This window comes from Lingula anatina, chromosome 2, assembly GCF_051362555.1.
Source record: "Lingula anatina isolate TDL-2025a chromosome 2, LinAna3.0, whole genome shotgun sequence".
NCBI classification, from domain to species: domain Eukaryota; kingdom Metazoa; phylum Brachiopoda; class Lingulata; order Lingulida; family Lingulidae; genus Lingula; species Lingula anatina.
Genome location: NC_141768.1, coordinates 45,061,575 through 45,077,186, shown reverse-complemented (window position 1 = coordinate 45,077,186; position 15,612 = coordinate 45,061,575). Strand labels below are relative to the sequence as shown.

General features: G+C 34.2%; 2 protein-coding genes across 5 annotated transcripts in view; one reads left to right on the top strand and one right to left on the bottom strand.

Moving 5' to 3' along the window:
* Positions 1 to 10,305, bottom strand: part of LOC106160826 (uncharacterized) — a 29,087-nt gene extending 18,782 nt beyond the window's left edge. Inside the window, exons 1-5 of one of the 3 annotated variants that reach the window (XM_013537584.2) lie at positions 10,073 to 10,305; positions 7,994 to 8,176; positions 7,563 to 7,611; positions 4,737 to 4,878; positions 5 to 111 (exon numbers count right to left, since the gene is read on the bottom strand). In XM_013537584.2, the coding sequence (XP_013393038.2) occupies positions 5 to 111; positions 4,737 to 4,878; positions 7,563 to 7,611; positions 7,994 to 8,145 (450 nt within the window). In that variant the 5' untranslated portion in view covers positions 8,146 to 8,176; positions 10,073 to 10,305. Of the gene's footprint in view, positions 1 to 4; positions 112 to 4,736; positions 4,879 to 7,562; positions 7,612 to 7,993; positions 8,177 to 9,487; positions 10,020 to 10,072 lie in introns of those variants that run through there. The other 2 variants (XM_013537586.3, XM_013537585.3) reach the window with 2 other exon arrangements.
* A 216-nt stretch (positions 10,306 to 10,521) lies between these two features.
* The window catches only part of LOC106160820 (WD repeat-containing protein 90-like), a 58,056-nt gene continuing 52,965 nt past the window's right edge, over positions 10,522 to 15,612 (top strand). The window contains exons 1-10 of one of the 2 annotated variants that reach the window (XM_087006934.1): positions 10,522 to 10,709; positions 11,344 to 11,435; positions 11,826 to 12,144; positions 12,491 to 12,661; positions 12,905 to 13,028; positions 13,326 to 13,399; positions 13,770 to 13,882; positions 14,098 to 14,247; positions 14,477 to 14,536; positions 14,826 to 14,894. In XM_087006934.1, coding sequence (XP_086863060.1) covers positions 10,700 to 10,709; positions 11,344 to 11,435; positions 11,826 to 12,144; positions 12,491 to 12,661; positions 12,905 to 13,028; positions 13,326 to 13,399; positions 13,770 to 13,882; positions 14,098 to 14,247; positions 14,477 to 14,536; positions 14,826 to 14,894 — 1,182 coding nt within the window. In that variant the 5' untranslated portion in view covers positions 10,522 to 10,699. Of the gene's footprint in view, positions 10,710 to 11,327; positions 11,436 to 11,825; positions 12,145 to 12,490; positions 12,662 to 12,904; positions 13,029 to 13,325; positions 13,400 to 13,769; positions 13,883 to 14,097; positions 14,248 to 14,476; positions 14,537 to 14,825; positions 14,895 to 15,612 lie in introns of those variants that run through there. The other variant, XM_087006933.1, reaches the window with a different exon arrangement.

Sequence of the window (15,612 nt, the reverse complement as noted above, 5' to 3'; positions counted from 1 at the left end):
TTACCTGCTGTTTGCTTTTCTTGTCAAATGTGATCCGTTTTGGACTCTGAAGTGGAGAAGATGGCGCAGCAGAATGACGCTTTATTGGAGCCTTCACGTCCGGGCCACCAACTGAACAAGAAATATAGAAATTAAGCAATATTCTTATACAGTAGGGCTATTTTACTTTCTTGTAAATGTGCTCACAGCAACAATATAATAGCAATATTATTTACTTTTCATAACTTTTTAAATCTCTGACATAAAACTTCTTTTATGTTAAAAACAAAGCATTCTTTTTTATAATGTTATATTAACAAAATCCAAACACATTTGTTATCTGTCACTTACTCCTAATTTTAATTTTTGATAAAAATAAAATAAATATTAAAATATTGGTTCAGGACAAGCAGAAGAGTGCAACTGAAGTATTTAAACAATGGAATGCCATCCAACTTTATGCCATCAGTATGACCAGCATGATAATATCAAGTTTCTTTCAAAACACACCAAGAACAATCTTTATACGAATCTATAAATAGTTCTAAATTTCCATCTAAGCTTTTTTTGTGTGGGCCAAATACCTTTCACATTATTCTTTAAATAGTGCCAATTACAAGGACTATATTTAATCAAAAAGACTATATTTAAGTCTGGCAGATGCGTCATGAGCTAACAGCAAAAGAGTTTTAATAAGAATATATCCCCCCCCCCTCCCACCATATAACCCCCATCCACGAAAGAGACAAAATAGTTGTGGTCTTAGTGTCATTGCTCTGTGGTATTCCTGTATTTCCCTAAAACCCTAGTTTATTTTATATTACCCTTTGGAATGTGCCAAATGTTTACTAGTACAGAAAAATTAAACATGAATTTTCAGATAAAACTTGTTCAGAGCAAATCGCCATATCCAATACATATTTTGGTTGAAAAATTAATTCAAGAAAGAAGTTGTAGTTATATACTTCTATTTGAAAAATAAAAATAAATGAATTGTAGCTAGCACACTTCATAGCTTAACAACAACAACAAAAAGCATTCCAAATTATATTAGCCTTGAAAAGAGAAAACTGAGTTTCGCTATGTAAATTGTCCTTTTGAAGGACTATTATAATTATACTAAAATTCTAGGCAACCATAGCACTTCTTTTGTATTGAAGAGAAACTATATCCAAGATGGGAGATATCAAGCATCTGTTTTGCTATGATAAGATTCTAGGCGCCTCACCCTGACTAAGCTCAAAGTGTTCAACAACAGTCTAAACCCTCTTATGGTTTTAAAAACTCAAGGATTGGTTTTTGGCTATGCACACATTTAAGTTAAACTAATTTGTATTCAAGCCCATGTCTGTCTGTGTCCTGTTTGAATAAAAACTAATCTATCATGAAACTGATATGAGAGAAAAAGTATATAAGTTAAAGTCCTTATGCTGTTCACTTTAATGAACTGCCCTTGATTTTCCCTCAAGACATATGACAAATAAATGGAGGCCAGCAAGACTATGAAATATGGCAAATTGTTACAAATGGGGTCGTTTCTATTGTTTTGTATTGTACCACTGCAGGAGTGTTAAAGCCAGAGTGCTACCAGTGATACATTCCCACCTTATATCAATCTCAACATACCACACTAATACTTATATACATGCGTATTATGTCTGCCTTATCAGTGGATTTGACCATCAAGATATATGAGAAATAGGTGGTTCTGTATCCACGATATTTTAAGTGAACGGAGGAACATCTTTATAAATCTTTGGCTCCAAGAGAGAAAGAAAAAGAAGAAACAGAGAGAAGATTTGTAGGCAACCCATTTACTGGTCAATGTCTAGATTTTAGTGTGCGAGTGTGTGCATGTATATGTGTACACATACATGTACAGGCTGATATCAGCATATTATATGTGGAGAGTGCTACCATATATATTATCAATCTTATACACACTACTTGTTGTCTCATGCATGAAATACATCAGAAAATTCAGTCCACAGATTAGATCATCCATATGACAGTAGAGACAGATCATGTATCTTAGACTGGCTGGCCTCCATGTATGAACTTTCTCTGCTCTGGGCAAAGTTATCACCTTCAAAGCTATATGTCTTCACTAAACCATAAATATATATACAATGTCAGTTTAGGGATGAGTTAGTTTGTTGCCTTATGAATACAAATGGAGTATTTGGCCCCAATGCTTCCTGCTCCACATACATACTCGGAAATGGACCATATTTGGAGCTGCTGACAAACTGTCTTCAAGTTTTTTTTTTCACAAGACACTTTACCAAATAAGTAACAATGATGCCTTTTCTTTTACTCATCTGCCAAGCATGGCCAATTACCTTTACCTGACCACACTTATGTTAAAAATGTTGCAATTTGTCCATTAATAGTAGTTTAGTTAAACATGACACTCCAAACCAAACTGTATTTATTTATTTGTCTATCATTCTACATAGATTGACTCCCTAACTCCCGGAGACTCTTGTTGAATGCAATGAACATGCCTCCTGGCATTGAATAGAATACTGTACTGAGTATGTTGGATACAAAGGAGAGAGGTGTTAATCTGTTAATCTGACTGCATTCAGCGAAAGTCCCCACAGAATTGGAACAATCTACCTAGAATGATAGTTTCATTGGGAATGAGCCCTTAATGCTTTCCTGTGAGAGTAAAACTTATCACGTATGTATGGGGACAATTCCTACTAATCTCATTACGGTAATTCTCCAATCTATACGAACGCCGCAATAATTACGAACGAAACGTTTTTTCTCTGAATCTGAATTTTTTGTCTCCGTTCTGTACGAACGATCGCTAAACTCACCTTGGGCACAATTTAAATTTTCCGAACGCAAGAAAGTGTGCCCGATTGAAACTCGCCCCATGATTCGTCAAAGCGAGTTTTCAGACCACCGTTCCAAACAAAGGAACTGCCACTTGACAGGAGAGATTGTTATCATGTATTTGTGCTGTTTTTGAATGAGACGATAGGAGGACTCAACCTGCCCGCCGGCAGCTACAGGCCAGTAGTTTTAAAACCCTATTGTTATTGAGAAATTATTGACAGCATCATTACGCATAAATTACTTACTGTTTATTATCATTTCTTAACTTCTGCCGGCCGACTGGATCATCAACATCCACCATCAGTGTTTCACCGATAACTGGTTTCTAGTAAAATCTATAAACTTGAAACCCACGCACAACAGAAGAGTATGAGAAATCCATTGTCAATGATCGAGTTTTTCATTTGTTTTTGGTAGTCATCAGGAAATTAATTTTTTTAAGAGGAGTTCTGTCTTGTATTGTATTTATTTTTCTAATTGGAGTTGTGATAAAGTTAATGTACTTTTTTTTGTTTGTTTGTTTGTTTTTACTTGTTAAAGACCTTGTCTCATGAACAACTATTAGGTAAACCTTACCGATATTAGTGATTGTGAAAAATAAAGGTGCCGTATGACCTTATACAAATTTGCCTGCAGTTTTCTGTATTTTTTCTAATTAAGTTTACATTGATTGCGTGCAAATTAATATGCTGTATAAGACTTTCATAAATAGACTTGAATTGAGCTGATGTTATTTTTTATATCAAGTATAATCTCTATTAACGTCAGTGATATCTACTGTGAGGAGTTTCAAGTATTTTGTTTTGGCGGGAGAAATTTATGTAGGCCTAATGGGGGGGAGGGGGTGTGACATTATTAATATTGCAAATTTTCTATATGTGAAATCATATTAAAAGTAAACACGCAATAAATAAAATATGCAACTGGATACGAAAATATTCATGTCTGTTTTTGACAGAAGTTGGGAAAAACGATGTTGTCCTGTCTTGGTAAAACATAACAGGGAAAAACGATGTTGTCTTGTCTTGGGAGAAATGTACCTCTTTAGTATGAAGAAATTGTTTTTTAACTTGAATTCCCGACTTTTGTTTAGTTTGTTTTAATTCATTGCAATATCGCAAGAATAATTTGTTTGTGCTTTTAGCTGATCACAGTGATTTAATCTGAAAGTAATGCTTACACTTAGCAATGTAGGTAAGTGGAAATAACTTCAGGTACAGCCGTATTCCATCCGTATTTCAATGGATACGAACGCATGGCAATTTTTAGCAGACTGAATTTCAAGCCTTACGAACAAAATGATTATCTTCCAAAAATAATTAATTTAAATCGTTCGTATAGATTGGAGAATTACCGTATATTTTCCACTCATCTACAGACTAGCCAGAAAAAGGTCCTCTTAAATGCATGGTTGACAATTATTGATCTTGTTACTCCCTGCTTTAATTTCTTCCTCCCAGACAACACTTAACCCTGTCTGCAGTACTTAATGATTAACAATGAAGCTGTATGAAAGTTGGTTGCCATGTGATAAGATTACACATATCACTTAATGTAACCCCTATAACTCTGTGTGTTGTTATCAGAAAACATGAAAAAACTTCCTGAACTTAAATTGGGCTTATCATATTGTCACCTGCATGAAATATATAGCACATGAAGAGTGCCACATAAGGGCATAAATCTGGGACAACATTACTTCATGTATGAAATATTTTTTTAACCAATTAGCTGTGTTATGTCTAGCCAAGTCCACCTAGTAGTCCACTTTATTTCAGTGGACTACTTCATGTTTTACATTAAATTAAGTAGAAGAAAATTTTCAGTCCAAATCAGTTTTTGGTCTTCATTTTACCGTTGGGAAACTATGGCCCAATGGGAAACACCATATGTCCATATTAACCTACCTGGTATCATGTCCTTGAAGTAGTTATATAACTGAGCCACATAGGTAGTAATACTGAGTTTATCTGGGACTTCCAGGGCCACCATATCCTCTGCATCCAGCAGAGCAGGGACACCCAGCTCCACCTGAGCCACTTCAAAGGCCTGAAATTTAAGATAAACCTTGATATACAATTATCATTTGATTTCTGAAAAGTGTTACTACTAGTAGTGTGCATCTATTTTGCCTAAGTTACTACTTTCACCATAATAGTTTAGTAACTGACTTGTAATGCCTGCCTTCCATTTGCAATATATCATGGCGGCCATAATGCAGTGAATATACAAATATAGGTAAAGAGGTTGAAAAATGTTAATATGATACAAATTTAGTGCTCAATAAAACTCTTATTATCATGGTTTTGTATTTTTCGAAAGAATATATGTATTTTAATGGGGGCTCACTCTAGAATAACGCCTCTTTTAGTCTTTTAGAAAAATCAGAAACTTGAACTAATGATCAATGATGGAATTGTCGAAAAGTGTTACATTTTCCATGGTCATATCAGACTATGTTTAGAGTTTAGTTAAATTTTACTGTGCCACCATGGGCCAGGACTTAAAATTATAAATATTCACAACTAGACAGGTGAAGAAATTATAGAAACCTTGTATATTCATTGTCTAAATTTGATATGGCACACAATAATGCTATTTAAACATTGTAAACACATTCTTTCAAATGTTCGTCCAGGAATACATTAGTACATACATCAAAACAAAATATTATCTTATCTACATCTTGAATGGTCACACGTAAATTAACATATTTTAAAGGGATAATAACTCTTCGTATGAGACCAATATTTCACAATAAAAACCTTGTGAATAACTCATAGAAATATAATATATTCTGTTTTACCACAAAAACAGCAGTTATAGCTTTTATTCTAATATTTGAACTTGTCTTTAGACCACGTGACCTCCATTGATGTCTATACTCTGTTAAAATCTCTTAAGAGATTTTAACAAAAAACCAAACTTTTTAGAAAAAAACCAGGGACTAACTTTGAATGTAAAAATGGATTCATTAACCATTGGTAAGTATGGGAAAATTGTTGTTTACTCCAGGAAAATTCATTTTTTGGCCGAAACGAAGAGTTATTATTGCTTTAAACAACATGTAGAAGTGAAATAAGCATGATTTAAATGTGACCTACATGACCGCTTTGTTTTTATTTCACTATGTTTTTTCAAACACGAACTTTGTGACTAAAACGTTATCATGGAGTAGACTTTAAAAAGTTCTACATTTCATAATACCACACACACAGACACATTTAAATGTACATTAGATTAATGTGACAAAAGTCTTAATGGCCTGTCTTGATTGCTTGACATAAATCTCCCAATAAAATAAGTCTGGGATCTCTTTAGCATACTCTATATGCATCAAATGCTAAACAATTTATTAAGGTAGATTTTATGGGAAGTAGAAATTACCTGGCAAAAAGTATTTTGGATAACTTTTGTCACATCAAAAATTTGTACAGTACTAAATCAAGGGTAGATTTCAAGAAAAAAGGCTAGAAAGGTGAGACCATCTGAAGTTTATATATTATGTTAACCCAAGCAACCAGCCATCATCATGATGTGGGACAAAAACCATAGTTGGATGAATTACATGGTTATGAAATTAAAGCAACATTATTTCAATCATAAACCAGAGCAAGAATGTGCTGTTTGGATAAACAATCAAACAAATAACTCAGGTATGCGATAAAAAGAGTTATGGGCTTCACTTTACTCCTGGCGTACTAATAATATTTACAAAAACTAATGATAGGGTATAGGCCCATTCTTAATGCTTTGTTTGCAGATCATTGATTTCTTTGGCAAGTCATACAGCCGAAAGTCAACAGGTTTTGAGGTACATGGACAAATAATCTTAAAATGAAATCTGTCTCTGGTTCACAGAATGCCAAAATATGTGCCCTTCTCTAAACATCACAGATGAGTAATTCAGGTATGTTACTGTTAAGAGACACCGGTAGAATAAAAGGTGTGCTTAGAGAAAAAAATAAATATTCAGGAAAAATCATGCAGGCATTCCACAAATCTCCAGCATGAATAAAATATGAAGACATCCTATTATCTGAGGTTCCAGGAGAAATTAATCGAGAATGTGCAATCAACATTCTGTGAATGTGATCAAAATTTAATGACTATCAATCAGCAGAAATGTTACATATTCACAAAAGTATGCATCTTTGCTATTCTTATTGTGTCTTTCTCATATCTAATTTGATGAGCAGATTAACCAAAATTGGAGGGGGAGGGGGTTAGATTTCAATATAAATGGACTATTTATTTTTTAATATACTTCCAGTCTGTGTTATACATCAAAGATGCACTTTCATTTGAAAAGAAAAAGCAGACCCTACACAACTCTATATATTTTTTCCTCTGTAAACTTAATACTATGAAGTATATCCTGAAATTAATTAGCACAGGTCTTTGTAATCATCACATTTAATTACATGCCCTAACTTAAAACCTTGATAAAAATGACATAGAAGTCAAAAATTGAATAACCTCGACATTCTTTCACCAATCCACCCAGTCACTATGAATTGAATTACAATAGATAAATCCCACCATGATAAGGAAACTAAATTAAGTCTTATAATATATTCATAATATATTCATGCAGGTAGTCAAAGCATTTACAACCATTTTATTGCTTGTCTCAGAGTTGAGCAGGATTTACCAAATGATGATATAACATGGATTCAACATAATAATCTTAAAATATCTGACAATTTTTTAAAAGTAAATTTGTACTTTACCAGTGAATTATTTTCATAAACATTCTCCTTTGACAAGGCATCAAAGTCTCTGAAAGAGGAAAAAGAAAGATTTGTCACATATAAAGGAATCATCTCATCTTCTCATCTCATCTCTTTATCAAGAACATGAAGTAAGATTACATATGAATTAATGTTTCACATAACTGCACATGTATCTTCTCTGTTAATGCTCAGAAAAATGTATTGAGTACTCTGATTCAAAATGTAAGATACCTAAATATGGTTGCAAGTAAATTTTAACAAATGATCAACTCAGAGTGAAATGTCCTTTTCTCTAGTTTGAAAAGGACAAAAAGTTCTAGAAGAGTAAAAAATAACTTCTAACATCTTTAAAAGACCATGTTTCATTCTTGTTCACATAAAAATATATTTTGAAAAAAAAAAAATCAAAAACAATATTCTCATCTTACATCAAGTCTGGTCTATATCTGTGAATAATAGCACAGAAAGCGAGCCCATTCCTCCAAGACTTGCTCATATCACAGACATGGACGTCTTTGTAGCCGTCTGTTCTGACTTGAGCCCATTTCTGGAGGGCTCTCATCCCCCTCAGCCCTGCCATTATGAACTCTGCTCAGGTGATCAGATCAAAGCTGAAAAACAGAAAACATCAAGCTAAATATTCTACTACAAAGACTGAGATAGGGGTAGGAGGTAGACGAGACACTGCATTACATTTTCAACTGGTTTAAATTAAGCTTTGGATTTTTCAACTTTACAGCTTTTACAGTAGCCACTTATTTAGTAACCTGACAGAATCACTATTTATCGAGGCCATAATCCCTTATGACATTATCTCTTTGGTCAGTTTCACAAGTATAAAAGAACTTTACACAGAAAGTTGGTCTTATATTTAGACCAAAAACAGTACTAGACCTTATTGATTGAAGGTAAAATGAGTGTTGTTTATTAAAACAAAACATTGTGCCTGTTTTGTAACAAGAAAGAAGTGGCTACTGTCTTAGACCAATACTACCCTCATGCAGATTTATCTTATATTGCACAGACCAAAACTTAAATCTAACAGTTAAGACCTGACCAACTTCTAGTTTAAAGTTCTTCTGCATATATTCAGTCCCTGGTGTGTACTTATACTATCCCATCATTTCAATAAGATAAATTCAGCAGGGATGCAAAGCCTACCCAAATCATAGTAATTTGGCATAGCATCATGAATTAATTGTGAAAACATAGCAATCAACTCTAGCTACGCGAATTAACTGTATAATCATCCTTTGCTTTCTGACATAATGTGTCCTTTTCATCAAGTAAATTGAATTATTTCTGTTGAACATTAATTAAGAAGAGTGCAACATGTTATGACAGAAATCCTTCAATAATTATATTACAGAGTAAAATGAGTGCTTAATGCTTAAGGTAAAAATGATTAAAAGTTCCCCAGAAGGGACATGTTATCTAATCGTCACTTAGGTGATTTTATCCTCATATATCATTACCATATAACTGCCCCATATTATACTACTTGCAAAATGTTTCATCCCTAACAGGCAGCTAAGCAGATAGTTATATATTATGTTGTAGATATTGAGAACTCCCCTTGATCCAAACAAAATAAAAACTTTTTTGTTTGTAATTAATTTACACATTTATACTAGTGTCCCACATGCTTATACATTATCTCTTGCACTGGTTTTGTTTCTGTAACATAATACATCCAGTAGTAGAAGTAATAACCCAAACCTTTTATAAATGTATATAATATTTGTTAAACTTGCATTTATAAAGTAAACATGCAGAGGTTTTACTAATTCGTCAAATAAAATTATAATGGATAAAAGTGGTACTGCCCAGACAAAACTGTAGTCAAATAAAAGAACAAAAAAATTATGACATCTAAACAGATTAAAAAAGGGGGCAACAAAACAAAGATAAATATAACTCACACTTATAAAATGTTCCATCTTTCCTAAAATAAATGTCCCTATATGGCATGGCTATGTGGTAATACAGTCTCCCTGCAGTGACAGACTAGTACAGTTGTAAGTATCAGAATATAGGAAATATTTCAGGAGCCAAGAGGCACCCAATGTTTCCACTTCTACAACCCACTCAATGTGTGGGATGGGGTTGGGTTTCAGTGGCTTTCTTTAAAACCAATCCAATAAATGACTCACGGTGGTATGAGAAGAATTTGAAATTTACAAAACAATAAAAGACGAGAAATTTTGCCTACGCAACAGGGAACAAATATACCTGAATTGTGTCTTAGTGCTATAAGATATAATCTGATGTCATGTGCCTCTGTATCAATTTTAGTTTTCGTAAAGCACTAAAATCACTGAAATTCGGAGTGGTGACACTGCTATAGGCGCTGCGCCACGGCCAGATATCAACAACAAAACTCAAGAGTACATTTCCGCATTTTTTTGTGCTCGCAACTAAAGTTTCGTTTTTGAAAAATGCCCCTCAATCACATAACCCAGAAAAGTGATCTGAGAAGAAATTTATCCTCACACAAGAGTACCTACCTCTTAATCATTTCAGCTGCGTTTCAGTGCTTCTAATGTAAGCGCCGAAATAACCACCTGTTTTGACCTAGATATTACAGTACAGGAAGCCAAGCCACTGAACATGCGTACTAAGAGCAATGTAGTGGAGATGTTCAAACCTGATATTTTACTCCTCTTACTAACGCTCTTATTTATTCTTTATTGCAAATTTATGCTTTATGCATATACGGTACTTTTAGTTCCAAGTTATTATACATGTCCTGAATCAGCGGTCTTGAATGTAGACTAAGCTTACTATGAAAGCCGCTATGAAAGCATTACCAGATACACAAGACAAGCCGACGTTTAACCTGTCTTTATAACGTTGTAATTTGGATTAAATTGACATTCAATAATACCCCAATCTAAGTAACCTCAAATCAAATTATATTTTCATTTCATTTCATTTAGTTCAATTTTTATAATAGGTTAAGATTAGTTCGTCTTCCGCCGGCCATGACACCTACACCTGTTTAGAGTGGCGGCAAATAGGTTTTGTTAATAACGTAAATAGAAATGTTCATTGATGTTCTTAAAACCTGTTATTATTCTTGAATTAATGAGAAAGCTTCAGTCTGTGCAAAAAAATTATAAGCAAATCTGAGGATGACTTCTTGTAAGTATAGCGGTACAGTAATTCCCATCTTTTAGTGGTTTAACTTTAAGTTTACAACTTGACCCAGCTTAACTGTATCCAGTCTTCATTTCCAGTGCCATTGCATTGGTTTCACTCCCTAAAAACGTTAAGTGTGACTAATAATGCAGTTAATGTCATTACAAACCAAATTTTGCTCCGATACTTGCTTTTTTCTGTTTAATTTTTTTAGTAATATTTTATTTATTTTTGCATAGCAACACCCTATGCATGTATACAGAAAGTCTTCAAATGCATATTATAGACACATTTTGCAATAGTTAGCACAAAAACACATGTGTTAGCACTGATAATAATGTTTTCTGATACTGTGTATGTTAATGCATGAAAGAGGTGCACATAACTGTAAAATAACAGTCAGGTGGCACATCCACGTGCAGGGAAACATGAGCTCTCAAAACTTTTGCTTACCTCTCACCTCATCAAAGTGCACACCTATAAATACTGGTGGGTATTTATAGATTAATGTGGCATGAATACCAGCTTGAACAGACTTGTGAATGGGAAAAGTACACCAGGAATTGATTCCCCCGTGGATGTAACCTCTGATTGCAATGTTACTTACTAAGTATTGATTTTATGATTACCCTTTCAGTGTGGCAACATCCCTATGTTAATGTCTTCAAGCATTTCAATGTGTCAGAATGGAAGAAATCAACCAAGGAAGGAGAAGTGGTCACTGTTATGGTAATGTTATGGCTGAGAGAAAGTATTTAAATTTTACCATTTGTGTAAAGGAACTCTCATAAGTCATGGAATTCAGATAGACCACTTGTTTACAAGAACAACACAAGCCCCCCCCCCCCCCCCCCCCCCCCCAACTCAAAGACACCCTCGGGATTTTTAGCAGCTTATTGATATATTTATTTTTTAAAGAGTGGCAGTTATCAACAATTTTGATTGTGCTACATGTATTTTTTTTATATATGCTGGATTACAGAATACAGTAAATGTGTACTAGTTGTAATTTTGTTTCAAACAAACAAGTTGAGGTGATGCCCTTATTTAATTTTGAATGTAAATTAAAGTGTAAACACATGTGTTGACACTTTCTGTATTTTTAAAATTACACAACAGGACAAGACCATCAAATGCACTGTATACAGGATCACAGGCTCAATTCCAGCCAGCAACTACATCCAGCTTCCAAAGACATCCACACAGTCCTTGGGTCTGACGGGGAGATACATGTACCTCTTATTCAAGCCCATTCCATCCAAATACTTTGTGGTTCACATTGACGTCGCCACACAAGATGCCCTGGTGGTGAGGATATCATTCTCCAACCTGTTCAAGGAGTTCAAGGCAACATCCACCTGGCTCCAGTTCCCATTTGTTTGCACTGCCACCAAGGGTTCAATACATGCACAGACTGCAGTAGGTACCAAAGACAGAGGTAAGATATTTTACTTTATCTTTAGTGATATTAGCTGACCTTTTCTGTTTGTTTGTTTGTTTGTTTGTTTAAATGCATGTGGGGGAATTTACAGTGTTAAAGTTACAGAAGGTTGTACCCAAAACCTATTAATTGTCACCAAAATCTGGTATTAACTTTTTAAGTATATGATGGGGTCATTTCGGTTTCTCCAGTTTCTATAATATAATCTTAAGAGCAACAGCTTATTTCAGAGTAATTTACACTTTAATAGGTTTACTAGAATAACTTATTTGAATTACTACATGTATTATACAACTGATGATATTGTTCTGGACAACTGGTTTGTGATTTCCAAATATTTCAGACAAGAGTGGTCCAGCGCCAATGTCGTCCAGGTGGACAATGCTGTGCCTGGATCTGCAGTATGTGTTGTCCATCTACCTGAACAGAAGATACTCATACATTAAGTCTATAAAACTGTGTGCAAATATGCTGGTGAAAAATATATTCACAAGTGATTCGGAATACCAGCCAGGTATGACGTGTGTGTGTGTGTGTGTGTGTGTGTGTGTGTCTGTGTGTGTGTCTGTGTGTGTGTTTATTTGTTGTATCCTTTGTGTATGTATGTATTTTTTTTTTTTTTTTTGAATTTTTTTTCGAAATATTAGTTGTATGGCTTAAAAGGCACACAGATGTGAGGTAGACCTTAATATAGCAAAAATTGAATTTTTTCTGGCAATTTCAATTCTGATTTCCAGATATTATGATTGTTTTTTAGGTCTTACACTAGATGAAGCCAAGAGAACTGGTTTGATGTTACAAGGAATAAATCCAGTACCCAGGGAAATGGCCTTTCTTTTACCTAGAGGACGCAACTGGCATGATCTATATGACATCATTAGGTAGCAAGAATTTTGGGCATACACTTACCGTAGGAATTTTAGCTAGTTGCTTAACATTTTCATATTTGACAAAGAAATAATGTAAAACCATTTACTGTCTTTAGCCAAATATGTTATTGATTTAAGATTTGATTCGTATTTGTTTGAGATTCTTAATTGCATTGTTTGAAAATGTTGCCTTTTTAATTTAAAATAAAAAGACAGGCTGTGAAGGAAGTCTTAACTTTATATTTAAATTCTTGTCACTTGGTAATATCCTTGAGAGCTAAGGCCACCATTCCTTAATATTTTTTGCAGATTTCCCACGGACAGCAGCAAGGAGCCATTTGATTTATTACCGCTGAAGTCCAGCCCCCCTGTTACTCAAAATGGCAAGTTTCAAGGCACAGTGGGGCAAATACCTGGCATAAATAGATTGATGTTGATTGCATTTTCATCACTATTGTTACTAGGCCTGTTGTTAACTACATTTGTCTGTTCATTAGAAATTTTTGAAATGTGCTGATTCCTTCATTATGTTACAAAAATTAAGTTCCTACAATGCTAAATATTCAAAATATTAAAATCTCTAATTAATGAATCTCTGTTTATTATTTGTCTTAGTTTAACTTTGGTTTAACAATTTTGTCTTGTGATTTATGCTTTTACAAGAATTGTTTAATTGATTATTATCAGTATAATTTCTTAAATGATGTCTTTACTGTCAGGTGAGTTGTTGTTTTACCTGTTGTTTGTCCCCAGGTCCCCCAGGTGTGATCAGTCCAAAGAGGTCATCCCCCAGACAGGTAGAGGTCAGGAGGCCATTCTCAGGTACTCACGGCTCTGCCATAGACAACCTTACTAGGAGAGACAAGGTAACCACACTGATATTGATTATTATTTAATATATTATTATTTAATATATTATTATCATGCATTTCTTTATATGCCTTGTGACTAATTGTTTGACAGCAATAACATATTCCATGTTTTTTATTTGTAGAATTATCCCTGAATATTATATATATTTTGTTTACTAATTCCAAAGTAATAGCATAATTAACCTAATCGCAATTTGCCATTTTTCCAGCCTCCATCAAAGAAAGTTCACGTGTCTGCTTCACTGCCAGAGTTTGGGACGGACAGCACCACCAGCGTCATCCCAGAGGAGAATGGAGTACATGTGTATGCTCATCCAAAGAGCAGAGTCAGCTTACACAGAGATGGTGCAGAACAAGAGGTAGAAAATGGAACAGGGCACTGTTTTATAAAAAAAAAAAAATAATTATGAAGTCACAATTGGTCTTAGTTAAGACTGCTTAGAATTTCAACTGATTTTCATGTAGTAATTTTTTCCCCAAGTAGTCCTGTGCCAAACATATGTCAAAATGTTAAAATTTGACAGATTGGTAATAAATATGATACATGTATTTGGACACATTTTGATTTGTTGTTACACCCAATTACAGGAACCAATACAAGCAGGGACCCGCCCACTAGGTCTTTTGCCAAAGGAACCTAAGTATAAGGTAATGTGGATGGCCTGTTTAGAGGCAGTTCTTTCATTTGCCTTCTCTGTCCATGCAAAAGTAACTATGCAACTTTACTTACCAATGATTGGTTAAGTTAGTATATGTTTCCATTTTTTTATGCCTAAATGTAATTTTTTTAACCAAGGGCAAAATATGATTAAGTTATATGACTGTTTAAAAATCTGTAACAATATTCAATGATTGTGGATGCAAGAAAACCTAAAATATATGATTATTTCTTCATAAAACAACAAATTTATTCTCTGTTTTGTGATGTGCCTTTCAGAGTTTGAAGCCTGATCCTATTTTAAACTTGAGAAGACTGGTTGGATTTGGAGGAGGCACCTGCAGAGATGTGAGTTGTATATCTGAAATATTAAGTAGCAGTCTCTGTAAGGTTCAGAATAGGCTGGCACATGACCCTCTCAGATTTTGATGAAAATTGGTGAATTTGTTCATTATAGCCCCAAACCAACATAATGGATATTGGTTTGTTTGAATCACCCTCAGTTGCCATGGAAACAGTACTTTAATTTTTTCACCCAAGATATTAATTGTCTTGGAAACTTGCAGTTAGATATTGTAGCAGCACACGTCTTTAAATAAATAAATAATAAAAACTGTATCAAGTTGGTGGTAAAATCTTTATTCCCATTCGGTTCCAACGAAATATTATTCCCGTGGAACTAAAATAAACATAAAACATACATGTAGTCCTACGAACACATACGCTGACATGGAAACTTCTTAAACTAACAATAATTTTGAAATTGAGTGATAAACAACTTGTAAATCGAGACGATAACTTCAAAGTTTTGATTTCTAATAAAAATAATAATATAATGAAAGATTAAATCTTGATTTACCTCGTTTGGGGCCTAAACCTTCTAAGAGCGTCGGACGCGTGCCGCCGTCAAGTAAAAGCTAAGTGACACTACGTGGCAGCACTATCGGATCCAATATACAAGAGAAGCGCATGCGTAGTTACTGTTACAGATATTTGTATTTCATTCTGATGGGTGGTAGGGCTAAAGGGTGATTTGAAGGTTGTATGATAAGGATTAGGTTTGTTG